This window comes from Corvus brachyrhynchos, unplaced genomic scaffold (assembly GCF_000691975.1).
Source record: "Corvus brachyrhynchos isolate BGI_N302 unplaced genomic scaffold, ASM69197v1 scaffold167, whole genome shotgun sequence".
Classification (NCBI taxonomy): Eukaryota; Metazoa; Chordata; class Aves; order Passeriformes; family Corvidae; genus Corvus; species Corvus brachyrhynchos.
This window is the reverse complement of record NW_008239547.1, coordinates 234,598-257,351: the sequence shown is the minus strand read 5'-3', so window position 1 is coordinate 257,351 and position 22,754 is coordinate 234,598. Positions and strand designations below refer to the sequence as shown.

Below are 22,754 nucleotides of genomic sequence, written 5' to 3'. Positions count from 1 at the left end.
TCCAACACCGTGTTTGTGGTTGCTGTGCTTAGTGCTGAAATCAGTCCTGTCTATGTCTCAAGCATTAAAATGGATTTTTAATTCAGCAGATTTCAGGTGCCCCCCCACTCTAGATCTGAATCATGAAATGTGCATGTATTGGTCACCTAATCTTAGGGATAATGGGAATTTTATGGCCAAAAATATGGGCGCTGCTTGAATTTATGCACCACAAACTTAGGTGGAAAATGAGCCTTCTTAAGTTCTCTCCTGTTCTTAAGAACATTTTTGCCAAAGCAGGGCTTTGAAAGTCACCTTGAGCATATTAACTTACACGTAATTTATGTTACACATGCACACAACATATATAAACACATAGATCCATACATATGAATATGTTTATACAAACATATATATTGTTACCCCCTGATTGTGAATGCAGCAAGCAATTCTTTCTAAGGGATATCAATAGTTATCCTTAAAATTTCAGAAATGTTTTCAAATTACTTAAAAGACCTTAAAGAATATGCGAGTGAAAATTTAATCACGTTTATACAAGTGCTAGAATCTATCAATTGGATGAAGTGGTAATTGCAGTGAAAAAGGAAAAAAAAAAGTTAAAAAAGTGAAAAATACTCAAATAAGTGTGTAAGGTAGTTTAGAGAGAACTGGGTTTTCTAACATAACCAGAATTACCACAATAGGAAAGGAGACGATTAATCATCTTGGGTTGAGGTAACATAAGGCATAGTTTGCTAAGCTCGTCTGCATTCTGTAGTAGCAAAAACTACTGCCTTATCAGAGGTTTCTCCAGTACAATTTCACAAAGATAGGAAGAAGTTGTATGCTCCACAAAATACCCACCAGCGTATAAACAGACTGCTGAGTAACATAATTCTTATTAATGGAAAATTAAATATCTAGATTTCTTTCTCTTTAATTCAAGAGCTCATAATTTTGTACTTTTCAATGTACCTTCCAAAGAAAACCCAAATCTTTTATACAAGACACAGATTTTCATGAAATACAGTACTAGAGGAATGCTTATCATGTGGTTCATAACAATGACAAAATCCTACTGGGCCAAAGATTTAATTACAATTAAAATACTAATTAAAATAAATCCTTAAAAAAAAATTTTAACGATGTGCTAAAGCTCCAGTTCTAAACAGAAACTAAACCCCAAGATCTTAATTTCTGAAGTGTATTTAAAATCTTTTCAGCTAAATTTAGGTTTGCTGAAGTAGGCTATATTTTGCACATCCCATGAAAGTAAAAGGAGGCATGATGCAAGGAGAGAAGACTTTCCAAAAGCTGCATCTAAAATAATGTACAAGTCACTTGGATGTTTGATTCGACTATTAATATGCTGTCTGGGTTTCCTAAGTCTGTACTTTGTACCTTTTGAGTCATTTTAGGGAATATTTTTTTTAAATCAGTCCTTTGCAACTTTCATCTTAGTGATCTTGAAGGCTACAGACTACAGGGATTGGCTCTGTTTCAGCATGCTTCCTCTTGTTTCTATGCAATCATTCCTATGTGTGGTGGTCATGAGATGTACATCTCAGAAAAACGGAAGACTTCTGACTACAGTACTCATCCTTCAGAACAAAAATATTCTGCAGAAGAATGAATGGATTTGGGTAGCAGCATTAGACTAATACAACAATTCCCAAACAACACTTATGGCTGATGCTTCCAAATTTTGGTTTACTTTTTCCCATAAAACTGCACTTTTTCTCCCATTATACATGAACTGTATCTGTCTCTGTTCCAGTTCACAAGCTGAAAATGATTCAATAAATGTCATTATACTATCATTCTGTTTATCACTTTGGGATGTAGGAAGAGAGGCACAGCCAGCAATGACCTCTGGCAGCCCTTCAAATCTGTTTGGAGAGCTTCCCTTGGAATACACCATCCGTTCCTCCACACCAGACCTCCAGAAGGGTATGGCCTAATTGCAGAAAGTCTGGCAAGAGCAACTGGGAATCATCATAATTATAAGTAAACCTTAACTATGGAGAAAGGCAAAAGCACTGAGCTTCTTTAGCCTGAAAAAAGCAGCCTGTAAGGAGGCATGACAACTGCCTTCAAGAACAGAAAAAGCTTCTACAAGGAGGAAGGGAATGATCTGTTATTGTCCATAGGGAATAGGAATGAAATTATAAACAGACATATCAGTAGTTAGAAAACAACTTTCTAACTGTAAACTTCTTTCTACCCAAGGTACCAATATAGCCCGAGGATGCCATCAAATTCATGTTGATAGAGGTTTTTAAATGCAAACTCAGGAGTGATACAATTGAGTCTGTGATGTGGCAGGATGAAAAATGGCCTCTGTGGGCCCTTTCTTCCCATGATTTTCTATCATTTTAAAATACTTTCTTGGAACACCTCAGTTTTTCACTCTTTTGCTTGTGTGACAAGATACATTGCTGATATGCTCTGGAAAATTTAATGTACTGTGTTCATTAAGATTGACAAGACTGATAATAGCTGTGGTACATTGGCCTTGTAGCTGATGGCACAGATTAAGAACAGGAAAAAAACAAACTGAAAGGACCAGGGATGTTGTCTGCTTTGGAGGCAACAGCAAAAAGGCATAGCTTGGCTGGGCAGAAAGTTAATTACTTTTCATACTCTCATATTTCAAATTACAATGAAGCATTAGAAGGCAGCTGCAACAAAAAGGAAGCTAAAATGAAGTTTTTCTTTTATTTGGTCAATAAGGACAGATGTCACTGATGGAGTGGAGTAACTGGCAGCCTTCCCTTCTGGATTAGGAAACATCATCTCTATAGTGCAAACAGGAATGAGAGAAACTCATAAGCTTCCCTGATTTGGGGTTTCTGGGTTACAAAAGGTTCACATATCCCCATCTGGGGACTGGGAAGTATCTGGCATATCTGAATGCCATCATGGTAATGAAGTACGCTGCTGCCAAGCCATGTAAGGCTGCTTTTGTCCATCAGGAAGTAAACTTACATGGTGACTTCCAATAACTCCCGCTCAGTAACGGGAGCCTTTAAAGCCTGCAGATCAGAAATTAAATTCGGCAAAGGAGATGGAAAAGGACAGAGCAAAGGGGAAGTGAGGCATCCTTTCTGGGTTGAAAGGAAGGGTTAAGGCACTATTAATGTTTCCAGAGAAGAAGAAGAGGGACAAATGTGAATTAGGTTCTCACTGCTGTTAGTGACAAATTTCTAACCGACAATTGCCTGAGGGGTCCCCAGCCTACCCCTACTGCCTCCTACCAGGTTTTATGATTAAAAAAAAAGAGTTATATTGGACTCTTGAACTTCTCCAGCTCTTGTGCACATTTCTGTACTATTTCCATTGAGACTTAGATGGACCTGCACACCATTTTAAGATGTTGTGGGAGCTAGCACCGACAACTCCTAATGTGCCTCTGGAGAGCCACCTGCCAATGCCTGCATGGGTGGGTCTATACCAGTAAAACAAGAGGATACTAATAGAAATTACATAAAAACAGCTAGAAAATAAATCTATCAAAAGGTAGTAAATACAGCTTCAAGTGCGAGGCAGCTTCCCTAGAGTGACTCTAGTGCCTAATGACTTTAAGAAAACTACATGGGTCAGGAGGGCTAAAAGCAGACACAAGAGAAAACTAACTGTAGGAAAGTATCATTTATGTGCCAGTAAATTCCTCTCATTCATCAAATCCCTTAAAAAAAATTAGGAATAAAGTCTCACTCCTCTTTGTGGTACTGTCACATTGTACATTTTACAGACTTACGCAAACACAAATCACTTCTTATTATAAAGTCTTATCCTAAAGATCCAAACTTCAGTACAACACCATTGGCTGCATTTTGACTGGTCCCTTCTGGTTAGTGATTAAGCAGTTCAGGAATAACTTGCTTTAATTTACTACTATGTTTCCAGCTGTGATTTTTGTATACCAAATCATGGCAGCCACTATGTAGTTGAAGAGGAAGAGGTAAACTGCCTGGATGAGCTTATCTTCTCAAATTCAAAGTTTTGGATTTCATTGTTTTCACAATTTCAAACAAATTGCCATTTATTAGCTAGATTATTTCTTAGCAAGATGCTTATAAAAAGCATTTTAACTTACATGTTGAGTCAACTGCGATTAAAAACAAGAGAAATAAAAACTTTTGTTTGTAGTGTGGGCAAAAATAATTTGACAATCTCAGTTTCTAATAGACAAAACTTGTAATCACAAAAATTTCCATCATCATAATTTACCTTTATGGAAACTCCAAAGAAAACAATCAAGACCTCAAGCTTTGTTCTGTAAGCTTGTCCAACCCTGTCTTTCACAGCTCTAGTTCTCTGCATATCAAGGCTGTGGTATATTCTTAGAGCCATACTAAGAAGATCCTCATTCATCCCTGTTTTAATACATACCTAATAGGACCATATTGTGTAGCATCATATTGCAACAGGGTAAAAAAAAGACTACTTTTTTTAAGCATATAATTACAAGAGAAGAAGAAATATTCCTTAAATACAGATATGTGGGTAAAAGAGATGTGAATGGCAGTGCAGTAACCTTTAAGCAGATATTTATTCAAGAAAAAGGTAGGAGGAAGCGTTGAGAGCACAGGAGAAGTAGTGTAAGAAAAACCAATATTTTTTAATTGAAACACCATCAAATATGTTTTGAGAAATTAACCTTTTTCTTCCCAAGATAACTACTGAAATCACGAAAAAAAACCCAAAATCCAGCAGCTCTTACAATACAAGTAATCTTGCAGTTCTGAAGTGCTTTTCCATATGTGTGCCTTAGCAGGTTGTATTAATGTGAATGAATTAAATCTTAAAGACACATGAAATCAGATAAGGAAATGTTATTCCTGCTTTAAAGAAGAGGAAGGAGATGTAAGGAAAGCAGGTGAAGCTATGCACTCAATTAACAGAAGCCCAACCAATAAAGGTTCCTGCTTCAACATTTTGCTGCTGTGTCCATAGACAGCTCTACCTGTCAGGGGAGCATGCAGAGATAGGAGACATGTCAGCAGCAATAATGTCCGGGCAGGAGTCTGCACAGTTTAGTAGATACTTTGGGAGATAACAACATCCCCAAAGAGAGGAAAGTCTATAGCAGAGAACAAGTTTAAAGGAAAAGAGACAGCTTTGAAGATGAACTCTGGAGAAGAAAATGAAGGCTGAGGAAAATCTAGCAATGCAAAAATGGACAAGAAAACGCACAACAGGAGTTGTGTGAAGCAATACAGAAGTTAGAGAAAAGCAAACAAAAAGAACCTCTTATATTAGGGAGGAGAGAAAAAGCAGAGCTTATCAGAGGCATGACAGGAAGGGCTTGTAAATACATCTGTGAAATAGTGAATTGTCATTTGAAGGCATATCCTAAAAAACTCTGTATTTTATAATTTAAGAGTACTCATATGATGCTCCAGTCAAAACATTCTAGGCAATCAAGCCATTGCTCATTGTTTCCAGACTGGGTCCACTAAGGTCAGCTTTTGTCACAAAGTTATGTTTTCTGCTCAGTGCTGCATACGAAGACAGATTGTCTTCAGGGAAGATTTAAAAGTTGAAACCAATGAGCCTGGGCAGTTGGCCATTGCTTTGTGCCATATTTGTGTCTGCTATATGCAAAATAAAAGTTTCACTTACTTTTCTGGCACTTTTGTCTTCAAAAGAAAATATAAGGCAGCAGCTGTAATTTTAATCAGTAAGAAACTGATACCAAATCCAATCCAAATATCTGCAAAATAAGAGCAATCAAAGACAGAAATAAGTAAAATGAAAGACTCAAAGAATTAATTGAAAGATATTTCTTTTTACAGACCTACCATTTTGTAGCAGACTTGAAGTTGGAGGCTGAAGAGGCGTAGCACTTATGTGGCAACGGTTTCCTTTCCATCCTTTTCCACATCTGTGAATAGAACAGGAATTTTTGAAAAAGGGAGAGAAGAAAGGATCAGAAACAGTGATGAGCACAGAGGAAATGCCAATGTTTTGAGCACTTTTGCCAGAGACTAAAGCTTATCCGGGAATCACAAAGAGCAGCATCAAAGTTAATATAATGGAATATAAGTGAGAAATATACAAAACAAACTTAGAAGAGAAGAAAATAAAATAAAACTCAGTTCAAAGACTAGAATTGGCTTTCTTGTCCATATTGCCATCATATTGTTCTCTCACAGCAAAAGAAATTTGACTAATTTCCCTGTATCACCCAGGTGAGGGCTAAATATATTTCCGAGTTGAGGAACTGGGACCCTAATGTAGAGAAAGACACAGAATTAGATATGAGAAAGATGTTTTTCTCTCATCACCTCATTTGCCTCTCTTGTTTTTCCATTTTTTGTAAAAATGATACCTCTCCAAAAAATGCCTCGTCAAAGCCAAAGCTACACTTGACTGGAGCCATGTAAAATTATTCCTAAGTTTCTGTTTGGTAAAATCCAGTCTTGATTTGAAGTGACCAAAATACAAAATATCTGACACAAGCTTTGCTCTTTTGATTTACACTTGTTGCTTAATGGTTAATCACATTAATCAGAAAGGTCTGTATCAGTTGTCACTTCAATTTGCCTCGATTAAGCCTTTGTCTACTTGCTTTTACTGTGGCCTTCTCTCTCCACCAGAAGGAAGGGACCCTGGACACCCAGGTGAGGGTCAGCTGCCTTTGCTGAGACACATGTGGTTTGGGCAATCTCAAACTGGCTGCAGTGTAAAGGGTTATCAGGGGGATGGCCACATACCGACATCTGAATTTCAGGCACCCCACATGATGGAACTCCACCTTGAGTGTACTGATGGAATGACTTCTACCAGCTTTCCAATTATATGTATGGCTGGTGATGTATGAGCTTCCTAAATTTTAAACTTTTTTTAGAAGGGACCATCAGAAAGAAGTGATGGTAGTAGTCCAGTTTCAGTCCTACTAATGTCAAATGCATGGAAAATTCATTTCACTTATGATTTCTGTCTTTACAGTTTCACAAACTATTAATGTGGGCTGGAATGTATATCGAGATGCTTTCTAACTGCAACACCACAATTTTTTTCCATAGTCACCAATTTTTAAAATGTAATTTTGAAATTGTGGTTTCCTCTCCTTAAATATGTAGTGCGAAACTTCACATATACACAATTAAGTCTTTAAATTAATGTTATTTAACTTGAACATGTGAGAGAGGACTTCCTGCTATTTGCCATAGTTTAGCACAAGGTATTGGCTACGTGCCTTACCCTAGCAGTTGCACACTGAGTTAAACCAGGCATTTCAGGAGACGAGTGCTTCATTTTCCAGAAAATGACTTAAGAGTGGTGGATGTAGGGAGAGGGAGGGTGGCATGATAGGAGCAGCAAGAATCTGCAGCTGCAGTGACAATTAGAATCCTTGAAGGATCAGGGCATGTCAGAAACCAGATCGATATCCCAGTTTCAGACATGACAGGAGGGTGACTTCACTAAAGACCAAAAGAGACTGGTGCACAATTTGTTGCAGTTCAGTGTCTGATTGAAAAACTGTGGCCAGAGACAATGGCATAAGGGAAGTACCAGCCCTACTCAAATGCAGTGGGCAGGGAGAGATTTTACTTAACCCATTTACCCCACAGATGGGTTTTCTGTGGTTAAAGGGTTATCTTGTTCAAGGTTAGTAATTGATATAATAATGAATCCTAGCTTTAGAAACTGGAGCCAGTAGCATATTCTGACGTGTTAACTTTAAAAAAAAAAAAGGTATAATTTCAGCTGACAGCTCTGGCTGATCTGGACACCCATCGTATTCAGTGACTGAAAATACCTGATATCTTCAATCCTCCTTCTTCAGCATACTACAAAAAATCATGTCATTCATAAGCTGCTCTTTTATGCAGACTGATGACATAAAAATGTCAAATTGCAGCTGGGCTCATACCAGGGTCTGTGGATCCATGTAGAAACATTGCAATCTGATGGTAATCACCCATCAAAAGAATTTTCTGATTGCTTTCAATTGTATAATTTCCTTTCTCCCTGTTTGCCAGATTTTCTGTTGAATTAGATATGCTTTTAACCAAAATTGGCCTCTTTCTTGTCACTGCAGAACTTACCTGACTGTAAAAGAATGAATAAGAAAACAGATTTGCAGCTGTGCACAAGCACTACTAAGAGTGGCAATGAGAGGTGCCATTTGCTGGTTTGGAGGCACCAGGGCATAACTCACCTCAGGGCTGCAAAGAGGTAGTTCTCATGAAGCAGATGTGTGTCCTGGTAGGAGTACAGGAAAGCTCTACTACACAGAAATATCTAAATATATATTCATATACTGCACTTCCATTTATTAATGGAATATTTCCACGTATTCATGCTATGTTTGAATCGTGGGTAAAAAAGTTAAGCATCTTTTAGTTTGTCTTCCTATACACACAGGTTTTATAATCAGCTACAAACTCTCTTGGGTTGGCCATTCATTCCTCTTCAAATCTCTGAATGCTACATGACACACACCACTTAGGAATCTGATGTCAGACTATCAATGTGCAATTTTGGCTAGTGAAATGATTTTCCACTGTGTCCATCTAGGTTGTTACCATAAGTGTCACCGACATTGCTTGGGGAAAAAAAGGGGGGTAAAAATGGATTAAGATGGAGCAAAGATAATATCTCTGGATAAGTTATATCCAGATATTATCTCTGGATAATATCTCTTGGTAAGCTATAAGGACAAATTCAAAAACAAATAGATGGGGAAAATATTGTAAAGCATGAAGCATGGGAACTATGAGGGAGAGGGAGGAGTCAAGGCAAAAAAAAGACAAAGATAGTAAAGACAACATAGCTAACCTTAAAGACCAGGATAGAAAAGGAGTGCTAAACAACAAAAAAATTTGAAGAGTGAGTGTATCAGTTGGTTAATTGCTCCCACATGTATCTTCACACATTAATTTATCTGTTATTTTTTAACTTTGACAGGGGATCTTAGCAATCATCCCTGCCACTGAGGTAAGATATAAGACTGCTCAAAAAATCTGAGTTACAATTTGGAGAGTCATTCAACTCTTTATAAGATTTCTTTTTTTTGTTACTAACAAAATTCCATCTTCTCAAAAAAAAAAAAAGAAAAAAGACAAGAAAAAGTAATAGTTACAGCTAGTTTAGAAGCCTGCAACTTTCAGTGAGGGTCCAAGAAAAACATGGGAAAATTGCTCATTAATATCCTTGGCTCTCAGATGATACAAACATTGCCTCTGGGTTTTAATGAAGCCAAGCATTTCTGTGCCCAGAATACAGGGAAGTTTGTCTTAAATATTCAAAACAATCTTGTTTCATAGATGTGTTGCAAGATTTTTTTCCTTTTATAGCTATCATCTGTAGAAACTCTAGCTGATTACAGTGATAGCTGTGGTGGAGAAATCACTCTCTAACTTGAGAGGAGAGAATAAAATGAGATTTCTGGTACCAATATCTGCCAGTAACTTAGATTAGAGAAGATAACAGTTCTACAATATGAAGGCAAATAAAATATAAATATTTTTTTATCGAACTTCTCCAGTTATTTCACTCTACTAGAAAGCTGAGGGATACTTTCAAAACAAACAAATATTTTAGGTATGGTCTTCTATAGAATAGTTGGAGGTTTTGGTAAGAAATCCAGAAGATTGAGAATCTTTTACAGGTTTGAAAATGCTATACCACTATATATGATTTTACATTTAACAAAATCCAGAAATCATTGCAGGCAATAACCAGCCAATCAAACTATTTTAGAAGCTATGCAAAACTTACATGACAAAACACAGAACCTATTAAGAAATGAGGTACATGTACCCCCTTCTGTGAGTCTGACTCCCCAGAGCCTTCTGCCTGTACAGTCTTTTGCAGCTGTGTAAGCTGGGTATTGAAATGATGTTCTTGTCATCTACTGACTTTTCCTGTAGGCTTCACACTCTGTCCAATGCATGAAGTATGAGGCAGTTGATACAACACTGGAAGAGTCCCTCTTTTCATTGAGGAATAAAATAAAAATATTGGGAAAAAAAGGTGGTAAGGGCAATCATGCTATTAGTTTACAGTGATTTTGAGGAGATGGATGAGGTTTGCTTAGGTGTTTGTACTGAGGGCACAGAATACATATTTCTGTGCTTTTGCATTCACAATAAAATAGTCTCAACCCTCAGACCTGGTCCTTTGACTTACTGCAAAACTGTATCTGTGAATAACAGTAATAATACCAAGCATCTTTATAGGAAAGCAAGTCAAACTTCACTTTTGTACTGTGCAATCCTTGAGAAAATCAATCCTGACATGAACTTTAATTACTCTAACAGCTCCAGGTAGGTCAGAGAAGCCTTTGCATGCACCCAAGAGATGACTCACTTGAAGTCCAGATAATGAAGGAGAACACTCTTAACTACCCATCCACTGCTGTGCATGGACTGTACTTCTGGGAGGCTGATAAGTTGCTTCTTCAAAGTGAAAATTACTTTTCTCTCTAGATGAGAGCAGCCAATGCTGTTGCGGTGTAAGGACCTTACGGAGTACAGATCAACCATGTCTATGTGTTAAATCTTCATTAGCAAGATAATGGGGGTTTTGAAGAGCTTCCTTAATAATCTTCTGCTATTTTATTTTTAAGACAGACAATTCTGAAAATACTCTGAACTTATCTCTTGAGCCATGAAGCTGAAATTCCACATTATTTATGTACAATTAATTCCCTTGGACTAATGACATCTTCACTAATTAGCAGCACCACATTTTACAAAAGTGTTAAGCTTATCTGAAATACACATACAGCCATTGCAATCCATTTAGACAGGAAACTCCTCATAGTTGAAACAGGAGGAGCAACAGAGAAAGACAGATGAAACAGCACTTGAATACTTCCATCCCAGTGCACATCCTAATCTATCCTGCCTGACAAAATGTCTTCTGCTATTAGCAAGTTCTTATGGAAAAGTCACCCTGGAAGGAAGAATGTTAACCCTTCAAATTTGCTTCCAGTATTTCCAACTCGCTATTCCCCATATACATATTGGTAATGCAGAGGAAAGAACTTAGCATTGCCTGTGTTGCTGCATCTAGTGCCTGAGGTTGTGGCTCATCTCACTTGGAATGATAAATAAAAACCAGACAAGGTTTCTGTTGTTTTCCATGTTCAGTTAGGACAGGTTTAATCCACAAGAACATGTCTGCTTGATACACAGCTTCATTTCAGAATATCCAAGCACACCTCCTTTTCCTATTTTCATCTGAAAAATCTGTTATACAGAAAACCTAATCTGTTATGTCTTGTGTACATTCAGAGTGACCAAAAGTTATTCAGCCAAATATTTAGTGTACATGGTATTAACAGTATGTAGATTGAGGCAGTAATACATGGGTGATTGTAGTTATACATTCCTCTGAACATGACTGTACACCTTGCAATATCCTTTAGAGACTGTTCTTATGAATCTGCTACAATGCAGTGAGCCAGTACCTTCTGTGTGAACTCAGATTTGCCATTGCTGTGTATTTGCTGTTTATAATACATTACAAGGGCAACATTGCACATGAGTGCTGACATTATTTGGGAGCTGTGCCATGTATGCCTACATGCTGTACAGCTGCTGTATTGCAGTGCAGGCTGCTCCAGGAGTGGTGTAGGAGGATACAAGGGAAAAAACCCACCAAAACCACAACTCCAGTTCCTCACAGAAAACAGAGACTTTACATCTCTCTGCTATATCAGTGTAGAAGTTTCTCTGCTCACTAGTCTTTGCAATCAGTACTATGCAAAATAAGCTTCACTAGACTCTTGATGAAAACAGCAACTCTTCATTCCATTATGAAGGAAGAAGTAAACTCTACTTCAGCAAAGTAGTTACCCTTTTGCACACATACTCCAAAGATCCCCAGATGCTGTAAACTCCCAGTAGCACTGCAAGGTAGAGAGGAGCAAGAACTCCCCATAACTGGTCATAAAAGAAAGCTAACTAAACTTCTGAATAGAATTATATGATGTGACTGTGTATGATAACAAAGGCCTGGATTTGAGGACCTAGATATGGCTTCTATTCTGAAAACTGTTAAAATTCATAACTGGCAAATACAAATGATTCAACATGAAGGAGAGCAATATGAGGTATAAACAGATCCTAAATGAGCTATAAGTATTCTGAGAAAAGATCTATGCATCCTCATAGATTATTCAAGGAAAGTAATGGTTCCCTTCATATCATAAAAGCATGCAGTATGCATAATGAGTAAGATAGAAGACTTTAGAGATTACAGTGATTAAAGTCATATGGCAGAGACTGAAAAGATCAGATTTAATTTATACAGAAGATGAGTGGGAGCAGATATGCTGAAAGTAAACAAAATGATATATGGTAAATGGAAGAAAAATTGTGTGTTGCTGTCTATCTTCTGGAACATTCAATCAAACTGAAAGGAAATACATCTTAAACTAATAATAAGGAACCTATTTGTTACACAATTCTTAACTGACCTGAGGGAGTCCTTGCCACAGCAAGTCTTAGAAGCCAAGAACTTAATGATATGTACTACAGAGAGCTCCTTAAATCAGATAATGAAACTCTTTAGAGATTGCACAACTCAATGTGATAACTGATGGCGATTTGGAAGAAAATTCATATATTGGCATCATAATCTTTTACATGTATCTTTTCCCTAGTGTGTGCTGGGAGCTACTCCCAGGTCCCTAGTATGACACACTGATTACTCATGGCTCTTATAGCCACAATGAGAGGTTCTAATTACAGCCTGAGTTGAATAGGAGAGCTGTTATAAGGAAGGACTAGGTCAGTGTATCTAATTGCTTTATATAGAGAAACACAATGAAACTATGGTAACCAGTTTAAAGGTTTAGAGCAGAACTTAATTCTTCTAACATTAACTACCTGGGAAAGGAGGTATCTAGAGACAGTCTGGACAAAATTAGACTACCTGAAATAAGACCAATACTCACTGGGTCCTTTACCATTGTCTGTAACAGTGTCACAATGAATAATTCAGATTGGATAGATACATTTAACTTTTTCACAGCTAGGCAAGAGGAAAAACACCTTAATGTTTGCTGTTAAATGTTGAAACAGAAAACAAGGAACTTCTGGTCTTAGAATAAGAGCATGAAGGTGAGTTTTGTATCATGGACAGGTGGTGAATGACTTCCTGTTAGGTGCAGGCAAACTGTTTCTCCATTGGGGAAGGGTAAATGCTTTCTCTAATGTCTGTCATTTTAAACAGAGAGGTTGGAAAATTTCAGAGCAAATATTTCTTCTCTGAAATTAGTTGATACATGAAAAAGCTTATATTTCATGGAGAATTTGAATTTAAATTTTAAAGAAATTCTGTCAGTACCTGAAACTTGCCTGACCTGCCTGATTTCTTTTTGCCTCCTAACCTAAACACCTCAGAACAAAATAAAATTTTGAAGTTATTCTGATGAGAATTACACTGATCTGAAAAACAGTGGCTTCTCTAAAATTCTTTCTATTTCAGACCAGTGTCTGATAGTCTTGCACATGACAGAGATTTTCCAGGGGATTTAATCCTATCATAAGGAAATGCAGACCTATATGGAAAGTATTTACTGTGTCATTTGCATTTGTGCATTTACACTTTGATGAAATAGGCCCCAGCAGAATTTATTGAAGGTTGGTATGTGACATGCACTGAGTTTTATGGCACAGATTTATTCAGCTGCAGCAATGAAGCAGAAGTATGTATCTACAGCAGATGGTCAGACCTGAAATCCACCATTTAAACAATTACACTCTTTTTTATGCTACCTTTCCCCACCTTCCTAAATAATAGTTTTCTGATAACAGATTTTTCACTACTATATCACTGAGTTAAAAGCTCCAGTGGGACACATTGTGAAGCTACTCCTGGCACTGAAGAAAGAATTTGCTGCTAAATTCAGCAATGAAATGACTATTCACTTAGCTAGATAATAAACAAATTAAAAGTGTTAAGATTTCTTTAAGGAGAAAAAAAAGTGATTTTTTTAAAATAAAATTTTCCCTAGGACAAAACCAGTATTTCAACCCTACTTTACTTAAAGGTCAAACTACCAGCAAACATATGATTTAATTCTAACTGATGCTGACATGAGACATCCACACAACAGAGAAAGAAACAACTTGAAACAATGCAGTAGGGACACAGATCACTGATGACTGGAGATAAGAGCCCAAATTACAACTGAGTTTCTGCCCACTGCTTCTGGGGCTGTGCTTGCAAAAAGCGACCCTCAGAATAAATGGCTTTGTCCATAAAATATTCTTATCATTTTAAGCTTGGATAAAGCAGTGAAAATTAGTCATTTTATGAACTAGAATCAAAATATGGGATACTGTGAGCACTGGGCTGGCACCTTGTCAGCTGAGGGAAGTTTGGTGCAGGTACTGCAAGCGATGTGCTTGGCACGTAGAGCATTTCTCTAGTGAGAAACGTGACCAATCTCCTCCTTCTCTGGCTCTAAGGAGCCTTGGAGATTGAAGTATTACACGTTACTGTTTGCCATATGAACCTACTCAAGAAATCTGTATCCCTACAGCAGCACCTAAACTGTTGAAGCAAAGTGAAAAATTTCTCTGAAGAGATACACCTTATCTTAAATCAGCTGACAGAAAAGAAGCAGTCCTTCATGCCAGCTTGCCTATCCATCTTGTTTCCCAGTTCTTTCTTCCTCTTTTTTTTCTTTTTGTCCAATATTACATGCCTTTCTTTCTTTGACCTTCTTATGCTTCTCTTCTGTCCCTCCTTCCCTTTTGCTCTTTGTGGAATGTGCATTTGTAGCTGATGTTTGATTTGCTCTTGAAGAGCACTCCAAGTAAGGGAAGAATATAGAGAGAAAGAGGGCAAGGAGAGAAAGAGATAGAGAAACAAAACCTCTGGAAAACATGTTTTACATATCTGTGTCTCAAATATAGACCTTAGCTGCAACTTTTAGAGGGCTGAATAGAGATTAAGGAATGACCTGACAGAAAGTCTGGCTGTGCAGCTGTATTGACAGCTGGTAGCAAAATTATTTTGCTTTTAAAATCAGCACTGATTTCACATTTAAGCAAAATTAGGAAATAATGCAATAAATTATAGAAGAGACCTGCTCATTTCACCGAAGAAAAAGCTTTTTGCTTGAATTACAACACTGTGATAGAACAGATAGAGTTCTGTGTTAGTAAAAAACCTGATAAAAGATCTGAATATGTTTACAGTGCCTGTGTTTTATCACAGAAACCATTGCTTTATTGCTTTGTTTTTTGCTAGATTATGGGTTGGGTTTTTTCTTTTTTTGTTTCATTTCATTTGTTTGTTTGTTGTTGTTATTATTGGTTTTGGTTTTGTTTGGTAATTTTTTTCTTGTTTGTTTCTTTTGAGGTTTTTTTTGGGGTGTTGTTTGTTTTTTGGTGGAGAGTTCTGTTTGTTTTGTTTTTAATATTTGGTCTTATTGCTTTTAATCAATAATACTAACAATACTACATACTCACTACTTTGCACTATAGCTAAGTAAGAAATAAGAGGTATTTATTTCAGTCAGTTCATGTATCTGCTTTTCACTGCAGTTTACCCTGTGAATAGCTTTCATATATGAATGAATCTACAATGTCCAGGTGAAATTAAATAGTTATTTTGAAAGCTTACATCATGGAAGTGTTTTGACTATATTAAACTACAAACTTGTCACAAATAATAAAAAAAAGTAAAAAAAAAAATTTCTTTCTTTTTCTGCTGCCCCTTTTCAGCATTGGGTTATTCATTTTATCAGCTGAAATGGTCGGCTTTAACCAGAGCCTGCCAACACCAGACATTGCTCCTGGCAGGTGGATTGTTGTATATATTGGAGATTATAAATCATTTTGTCATTCTGAGACAGTCACAAATTTATCTGCTTGCACAGGGGACAGCACTGTACAATAACATCTTATGCTGCTTCTCACTGCTGTACAAGGGAGGTGCACAAGTACAGGCTAAGATTACATCAACACAAACACATTCTTTAAACATTTTCCTTGGATTTTAAACATATGCCTATATGAACAAAAACCCCAAACCAAACAAAAAAGACATGAAACTTCTCTTTTGCTTGCCATCCATGTGCCAGAGAGACAGTGGTTTACACTCTGAATTGCACATCACCCAGAAAAGACTTAAGTTATGCAATGAGTTCTACACATGCCAGTGTGCCTTATAGAAAATAATGTAGGGATGTTGTCTCTGCCTAATTTGCAGGTATTAGAGGTGAATTTCACAGATGGTTGGGGAATTCTCTCTCTAGTCTCTTGTTATCGAGTTAAATTTATGGAATCTTCAGAGGAATGACCTTTAAACAATTTATGAGAACCTAAGACACTTTAGATGCCATAAAAATAATTTCATCACAACATTTCTTCCAGCTCCACATTCTCTTAGTGTTGTTATGGTTACAGAGTGAAGACTCGAGAATTTAGGAGAAGATGGAACGAGGATTCCCATGCAATTACAATTCAAACCCTCAGGTATGCCTGTTCAAGCCCATATTTAATTGGAAGATCACAAACTTGCCACGGACCTCCCTCCCAAATCTAAGGTTTAATTCTGGTATTCAGTGTTTAGCATTGCAACATGATTATAATCATGGCATACTGCAGATTCACAATACCAAATTAAAAAAAGGAAAGAATCCAACAGAAAAACCCCCAATTGTTATTATGAATAGCTAAATCATCACTTCTGTTCTTAATATTTAAACCTTCAAGTGTCAGCACTTAATACTACTCTATTTATTGATATGAAGAGAAATTTGAACTCCAAGTGCATTCTTGAAACTTTTATTGAGGAGAATTATTATTATATTATATTATTATAATATAATAATTATTATATTATATATCAGACCTATTATATAATAGGTCTAAGTGTGGTTTATTTGAATTAGTTTGATAGAAGAGCTAATTTCAACTGTTATACTTGGCACTTTGATGAAGCAAAATCTTTCCTGTGATCTTTCACATGTCACATATTTTTAATAACATATGGTAAGCTATAGCTAATGATAGAAAAATTTCTAACAGCATTCCAGCATCCATTCAGTAAAGTCTTCTCTTGGTTACAGCCACAGAATATGCAGTACAGATGAAGAAATGAGAACTATTCCCCTGATGTTAACACTACTGTGCAATGAATCACTGTACATAGAACAATTCAGAGCAGCCTTTATGCTCCTTTAGCATGTACTGCCAGGCAGAACAAAAGCCTAGTTAGCCTGCATTGCTTGTCAACAGCCCTAACAGACAGAGGCAGTATCCAAAAACCTGTAAGATCAAAGAATCCTTGCTATGTTCTGTTTTTCTGCTGATGATTTTATGGCAGCACTTGGGACAAGGTGGCAGGGAGCCATGACAAACATTCTGTATCAATAAGGGGCAGATTTACATTTCGTAAAGCCACAGCACTGAGAGGTTTATATAAGCTGAAGTCAGCTTTTATATAGCTGAAAAAGTGATTTCATTAACCCACTTCTCGTCATCTAAGGACATTGCAATTTTTCATCTATTTGGAACAAAAAATGTATATTTTTTTCTGCAGAGTTCCTAGCAGATGATTTTTTTTTTTACTGCTCTTGAAACAGTCTGTTACAAAGCTGGTACAATGCTCTGCCTTTATTCTTCTACACCAAATAGCTGAAAACCAAGACAAGACAACAAAATTTCACAAATATCTTCAAATAATTATAATAAGAAATGTATCGCATTGATGTACATTGGTTCCTTTTTTCTTTTAGAGTAAATAAGTTTGTAATATATTATATTATTACATATATGTTCTCAAATATGACCTGAGGTAATCAACTCTCTAGTGTGTAAAAAGAGACTGAACTTATTTGCATAAGATAATTTACAATCTTTTGAGTGAGGTTAGACATTGATGTTTTCAATTTCTTTTGCTAGTTTTTTTTTTATTAGCAGGTTTTTTTCACAGCACTTTTTTTGACACTGTTAATGTAAAAACAAGAATAACCCCAAGTTTATCCTTCTTTTTGTGAGGTAATTGATGACCTTTCTCTTTACACTTTCCAGTTTTTTCATCTAAAAGTTTCCTGCCTGTTTTTCTCTGTCCTTTTTCTTGCCTTGGGAAATAGTATAAGTGTTAGAGTTCAGTAGTCTATGGTACCATTTTTCTCTATCCAAAACTTGTATGGTATAATTTTTTGGTTATATTGTGATATTAACCACAACTCACCATCAGAATCACATCTGGACCTAGCCTACTGAAGCCCAGAAGATATGTTGTGGGCACCAAGGACATGTAGAGAGCTGTGAAACAGTGATAGGATAATGCAAGGCTAATTTGTTGTCCATTCTTGCCATTTTATCCAGAACAGTCAGTGCTTGATTTTCATACTGAAATTCTTCAAATCTCAGCCTGCTTGTTTCCAAAGGTAAATATGCATATTAAGTTTCGGCTTTATGTTAAATTCATTTATTTAGTGTGATAGCTTGAACCTCTTGATGGAGCAAGGAGGCTGTTCTTTTCTGGGAAACTACTGACCAGCCAGAGGAGAGAGGGGGAGAAGAGCAGAGATGGCAGATGAAATCAGGCTGGGCAGGACAGGGAAACACTGGAAAGTTGCTGGCCTGTGGTTCACCTAAAAAGGCTGAGGAACAACTGTAGGGAGAGGAAAGAGACAGGCCCTTAGAGCCCAGGGGATGTTCCTTTAGAACAGAAGGAGAAGGAGCAAAGCTTGCAGTTACTCAGAAAATGTCTGAGTTAACCACAACAAACAGGGAAGTGAGAACACATCTGTGAGGACAAGTAGTCAAGGGGACAGCTCTGAGTAAATGTTCTTGTTTCTACTCTATTGTTCCTAGTCACACTGAGGTTTCTCAATTTAAATAGTATTCTAATTCAGATTCCAGTAAAAGCTGACTTTTTAAAAGCCTTTTTTGTGTTTAGTCTGGGCACATCCACTTTTAAGATAGAGCATTTTGCAAGTACATCTTATGGGATCAAAAAATAACAATATTATTAGGAAAAGAAAGCCAATTCTTTTCTTGGCCTGAATTTGACCTCAAGGTAGATCATAATATATTGTGACCTTGCCAGCCACAGAACTAAAGTTTCCTTTAGGGATTTCCATCTTTTGGGTGTTACAATATGGTAAAACGTCCAGTAAAAATGATTGGCTAAGGTAGCAGCTGCGTCTGCAGGTGTTTTCCCATGCACAAGTACAAGAGGAGACATGCAGCTGCTATGAAGCTGCAGGAGTCTGAGCCTGCCTCTGCTTGTCTGAAAAGGTGGAAACCAGAGGAGAATATCTTGCTTGATGGACTTTTTCTGTGAGCCAATGTTTGGAACTTACTTTATAAAATATTTTTTTTTAATATACAGCACAAGTGATAAAAACGTTCATTTTCATTATTCTCTAAATTATGTCTTTATGTAAGACTTTAATACCTCTAAGTATTAGATTGTATATTGTGATTATTAGAAAATTTAATAAAAATATATTTTGCTAACACTGGATTTAATGATGCCTAGTTTTCTATGTGCTCCCATCCCTTCGTGCACTCAATAAAATTACATTTCTCATGTCTTAATGATTTCTTCCACCTTTAGCCTGTTTCTTTCAGATCTCAACTCTCTCACATGAGCACGTGCTGCTGGACAAGACAGCGCTGTGTCATGAGATTTGTGTTGGCAAATACATGCAGGGCAAAAGGGATAGGTAACTATTGAGGCTCATGCTTCCATTTTGCCTTAAAGACAGCGGGGGACTAAAAATTAGGTTTTCAGGTCATTCTTCAGTACCTATTTTTTTAAAAACTGTTCTAGGGATATCACATCTTGGACATCTCTCTCTCGTCAAGATTTGTCAAATTTGACAGACCAGCTAAATACAGATTTAGGTAGAAAGAGTCATGGTCTGACAAATAGAACAGTAGTTGCACTAACTTGTTTCCTTAGTGTATCAGGATAAAAAAGAAGTTTAAAGATACAGAATTCTACTGTTCTGTTTGCAATTGTGACCAATGTCTACTAAGACTTAGTCCCAAACAGACACACCTTTTCTCATAAGTCATTACATCTGAATAGACTAAGGGAAGGCTCAGCAGTTATTTACTATAAATTCCAGAGAGCAGCCCTGTGCCAGAACTGTATATTGACGAATGGCACAAGAGGAAATCTTGATGAATGAGCATGCTTTTAGCATAGCCAGCTGACAGCATACACTGTGGCTTCCTTCCTTCCTCCCATCCTCCCTTCCCTCTTGCCCTCTCTCCCTTCCCTGAAAATTAGTTGTGAAAAATCTTGTAGTCAGGCTCACCCCAGAAGAAAATGGAAAGAAAAAACAGTATCTACTTTCTTCCCTCAGCTCTTACACAGTGAGGAACAATACCGGGACAAAATAATATTTTATAAGTATTTACACCTCTGCCATCATCATCATTAATGTGCTACCTTTAACTTAATTTTTAGCTCTTCAGGTAATCTCTCTCCACCTCTGTAACTGGCATTGCCCTATTTCCATTATTAACTGAACACATCCCGTGGTTATTTCTAAGGTCTGTGAGTGATGAGAGATAATTGGGTCTATAGTTGAGTCTTTGTGGGCATCCTGCCTCCTTCCCCCTTGCGTCTCTAATGGACAATGTGATTTGCCCTAAGATAAGGACACCAGGTGGTTATTGTGGGAGGAACTGTCTGGAAGCTTGCACAATAAATGATTCCAGAGGTGGGAAAGCTGTGATGATTGTGATTCACTTTGGTGCACAGCAGCTTGAAAATGTATAAAACGCTGCTGGAGACTGGGCCAACTGGTCTCATGAGGTTGTAGGCATCTTCCAGGTGGATCCCTGCCCTGCCAGGGTTTCACTTTTGAACAGGAGAGTAAAAACACTAAAATCCAGTCGAATACAGAGATAAAATTCTAAAGAAACTACATAAGTGCTTTGCTGCCTTTTAAATGTGCATGCTTCAAGGCCAGAGACTGCAAACTTGTCTGTTTCTAGGTGAACCTGCTTACAATATAACCCTTTAGACTTGCTTATGTTATATAACACATTAGCAGTAATTAGAGGCTGTATTAGCAATTAATTTATTCATAATTGTTCACATAATCAGGATCATACTTCTTGTGCCTGACTGAGAGTCTTTTCACTATTACTTGGGCACAAGGTCTTAGAAATGTTCTAAAATGACTCAGAGTTTCACCAGTTTAGAAACACATCTACGTATCACCACCGGAGAGATTTCTCTGCTACACTGCCTGATTCTTGCATGCCCTTCTCCTGAGCTTAACTGAGCCAACTGAATACAGAAAACTCAGCTCTTTGCTCGGGCTGACCTGATGAAAGGTTAAATTAATTGACTTGAAGGACAGGGAATAATTTCTATTTGAGAGTAAAAGCTATTTGAAATGGTTCAGAGAACAAATTTTGGCTCAGGCCTCAAGCATACACATGCCCCTGCCACCCACCTCTCCCGGCTTTTTAATAAACTCTAAATTGATTTGACAGAAATGAAAGCCAAAATATTAACTCTAATCTTAAATACATTAAAATAAACAAGCAAATAATTACATAAATAAAATACAATTATTTGCTTCTCCCCTGCTTGTAAGAAGGAAGACTTTTAAGTGGCAGTACCTAAAGTACCTTTTGGGATGCTGTACAGAAAATCTCAAACTTTGATTTACATATATATTTTTTTAACATTTTATGGATATATAGATTTTCTGCTTTAAGAAGTTAGTTATGGCAGACTTCTATTATAAGGAATTCAATTCATGTTCTTTTTCTCAAATATCCAGGAGCGAAAGAAAAGTTTATAATCCTATTTTATGTTCCAAGACTTACTTTGAAGGCCAACAGTTAGATGGGTATATTATCACAACCATTGGAGCAGTTAGGATTTCTGAAGATGGAAGATTAAAAGTGATGTCCATCCATAAGAGTTTACAGATAATAATATTTTCTGAGCCTCTTCACTTGATTTCAATTGGAATTCCAACAAAAAAGTATCTTCCTTAATATTTTATATTTAGGACAGATGATAAATGTCACATGACTACTATGTAGGATTTTTCCACAGAAGATCTTATGAAGAAAAAAAAAGAGGAAGAAAGGCACACTTACCAACAAAAACCAAAATAATGAGTTGTTCTAAACACAAATGAAAAAGAACACCCATATCACTGGTTTCACATAATAGAGACTCTGTTGGTATTACTTATTAAAAAAAAAAAAAAAAAAATCATGCTTGATCTGAAGTAACCTAAATATCAAAACATTTAAACTGGGGCAAAATAAGACTATAACAAAGAATAAAACTGAATCAGCTGTGTTAAGGGTCACAAGGAAAATCCAATAAATTTAAATATGTGAAATCCTAGGATAAAGATTATAAAAATGATTCTTTGAACATTCAAAAATGGCAACTGTCAATCAAACAGAACGGGTACTTGAAGGACTGGGCTTTGTCACAAATTTCAAATCAGAGCTTGAAAAAAGTCAAGGTCAAGTGTTGTAGTTTATAAAGGTCAATAAATGTCTAACTCTGTGAAGGACAGTTTAGAAACAAATTCAAAAGTAAAAGGAAAAATTAGATCCAGGGTATTATTAAAAACTGTTCAAGCCTAACACAAACCAATTTTAAAAGTTCTATTTCAAAGTATTTCCTTTTGGTAAGACGTGAGCAAAAATCTGCCTAATTTATGGAGTAAACATTGGTGTACGGTTGAGTGGCTTTTTCACTTTACATTTACAGATGGAGAGAAGAACATTTACATCCATTGAAGAATTGTTTCAGTTATTATTGTCATGTCACTTAATATT

The 22,754-nt window shown here is 36.7% G+C and overlaps 1 protein-coding gene across 1 annotated transcript in view; it reads right to left on the bottom strand.

The window, feature by feature from the left end:
• Nucleotides 1-22,754, bottom strand: part of MALRD1 (MAM and LDL receptor class A domain containing 1) — a 238,264-nt gene that overhangs the window by 5,605 nt on the left and 209,905 nt on the right. The window contains exons 37-38 of the mRNA XM_017741406.1: nucleotides 5,787-5,869; nucleotides 5,608-5,698 (exon numbers count right to left, since the gene is read on the bottom strand). Coding sequence (XP_017596895.1) covers nucleotides 5,608-5,698; nucleotides 5,787-5,869 — 174 coding nt within the window. The remainder of the gene's footprint in view (nucleotides 1-5,607; nucleotides 5,699-5,786; nucleotides 5,870-22,754) is intronic.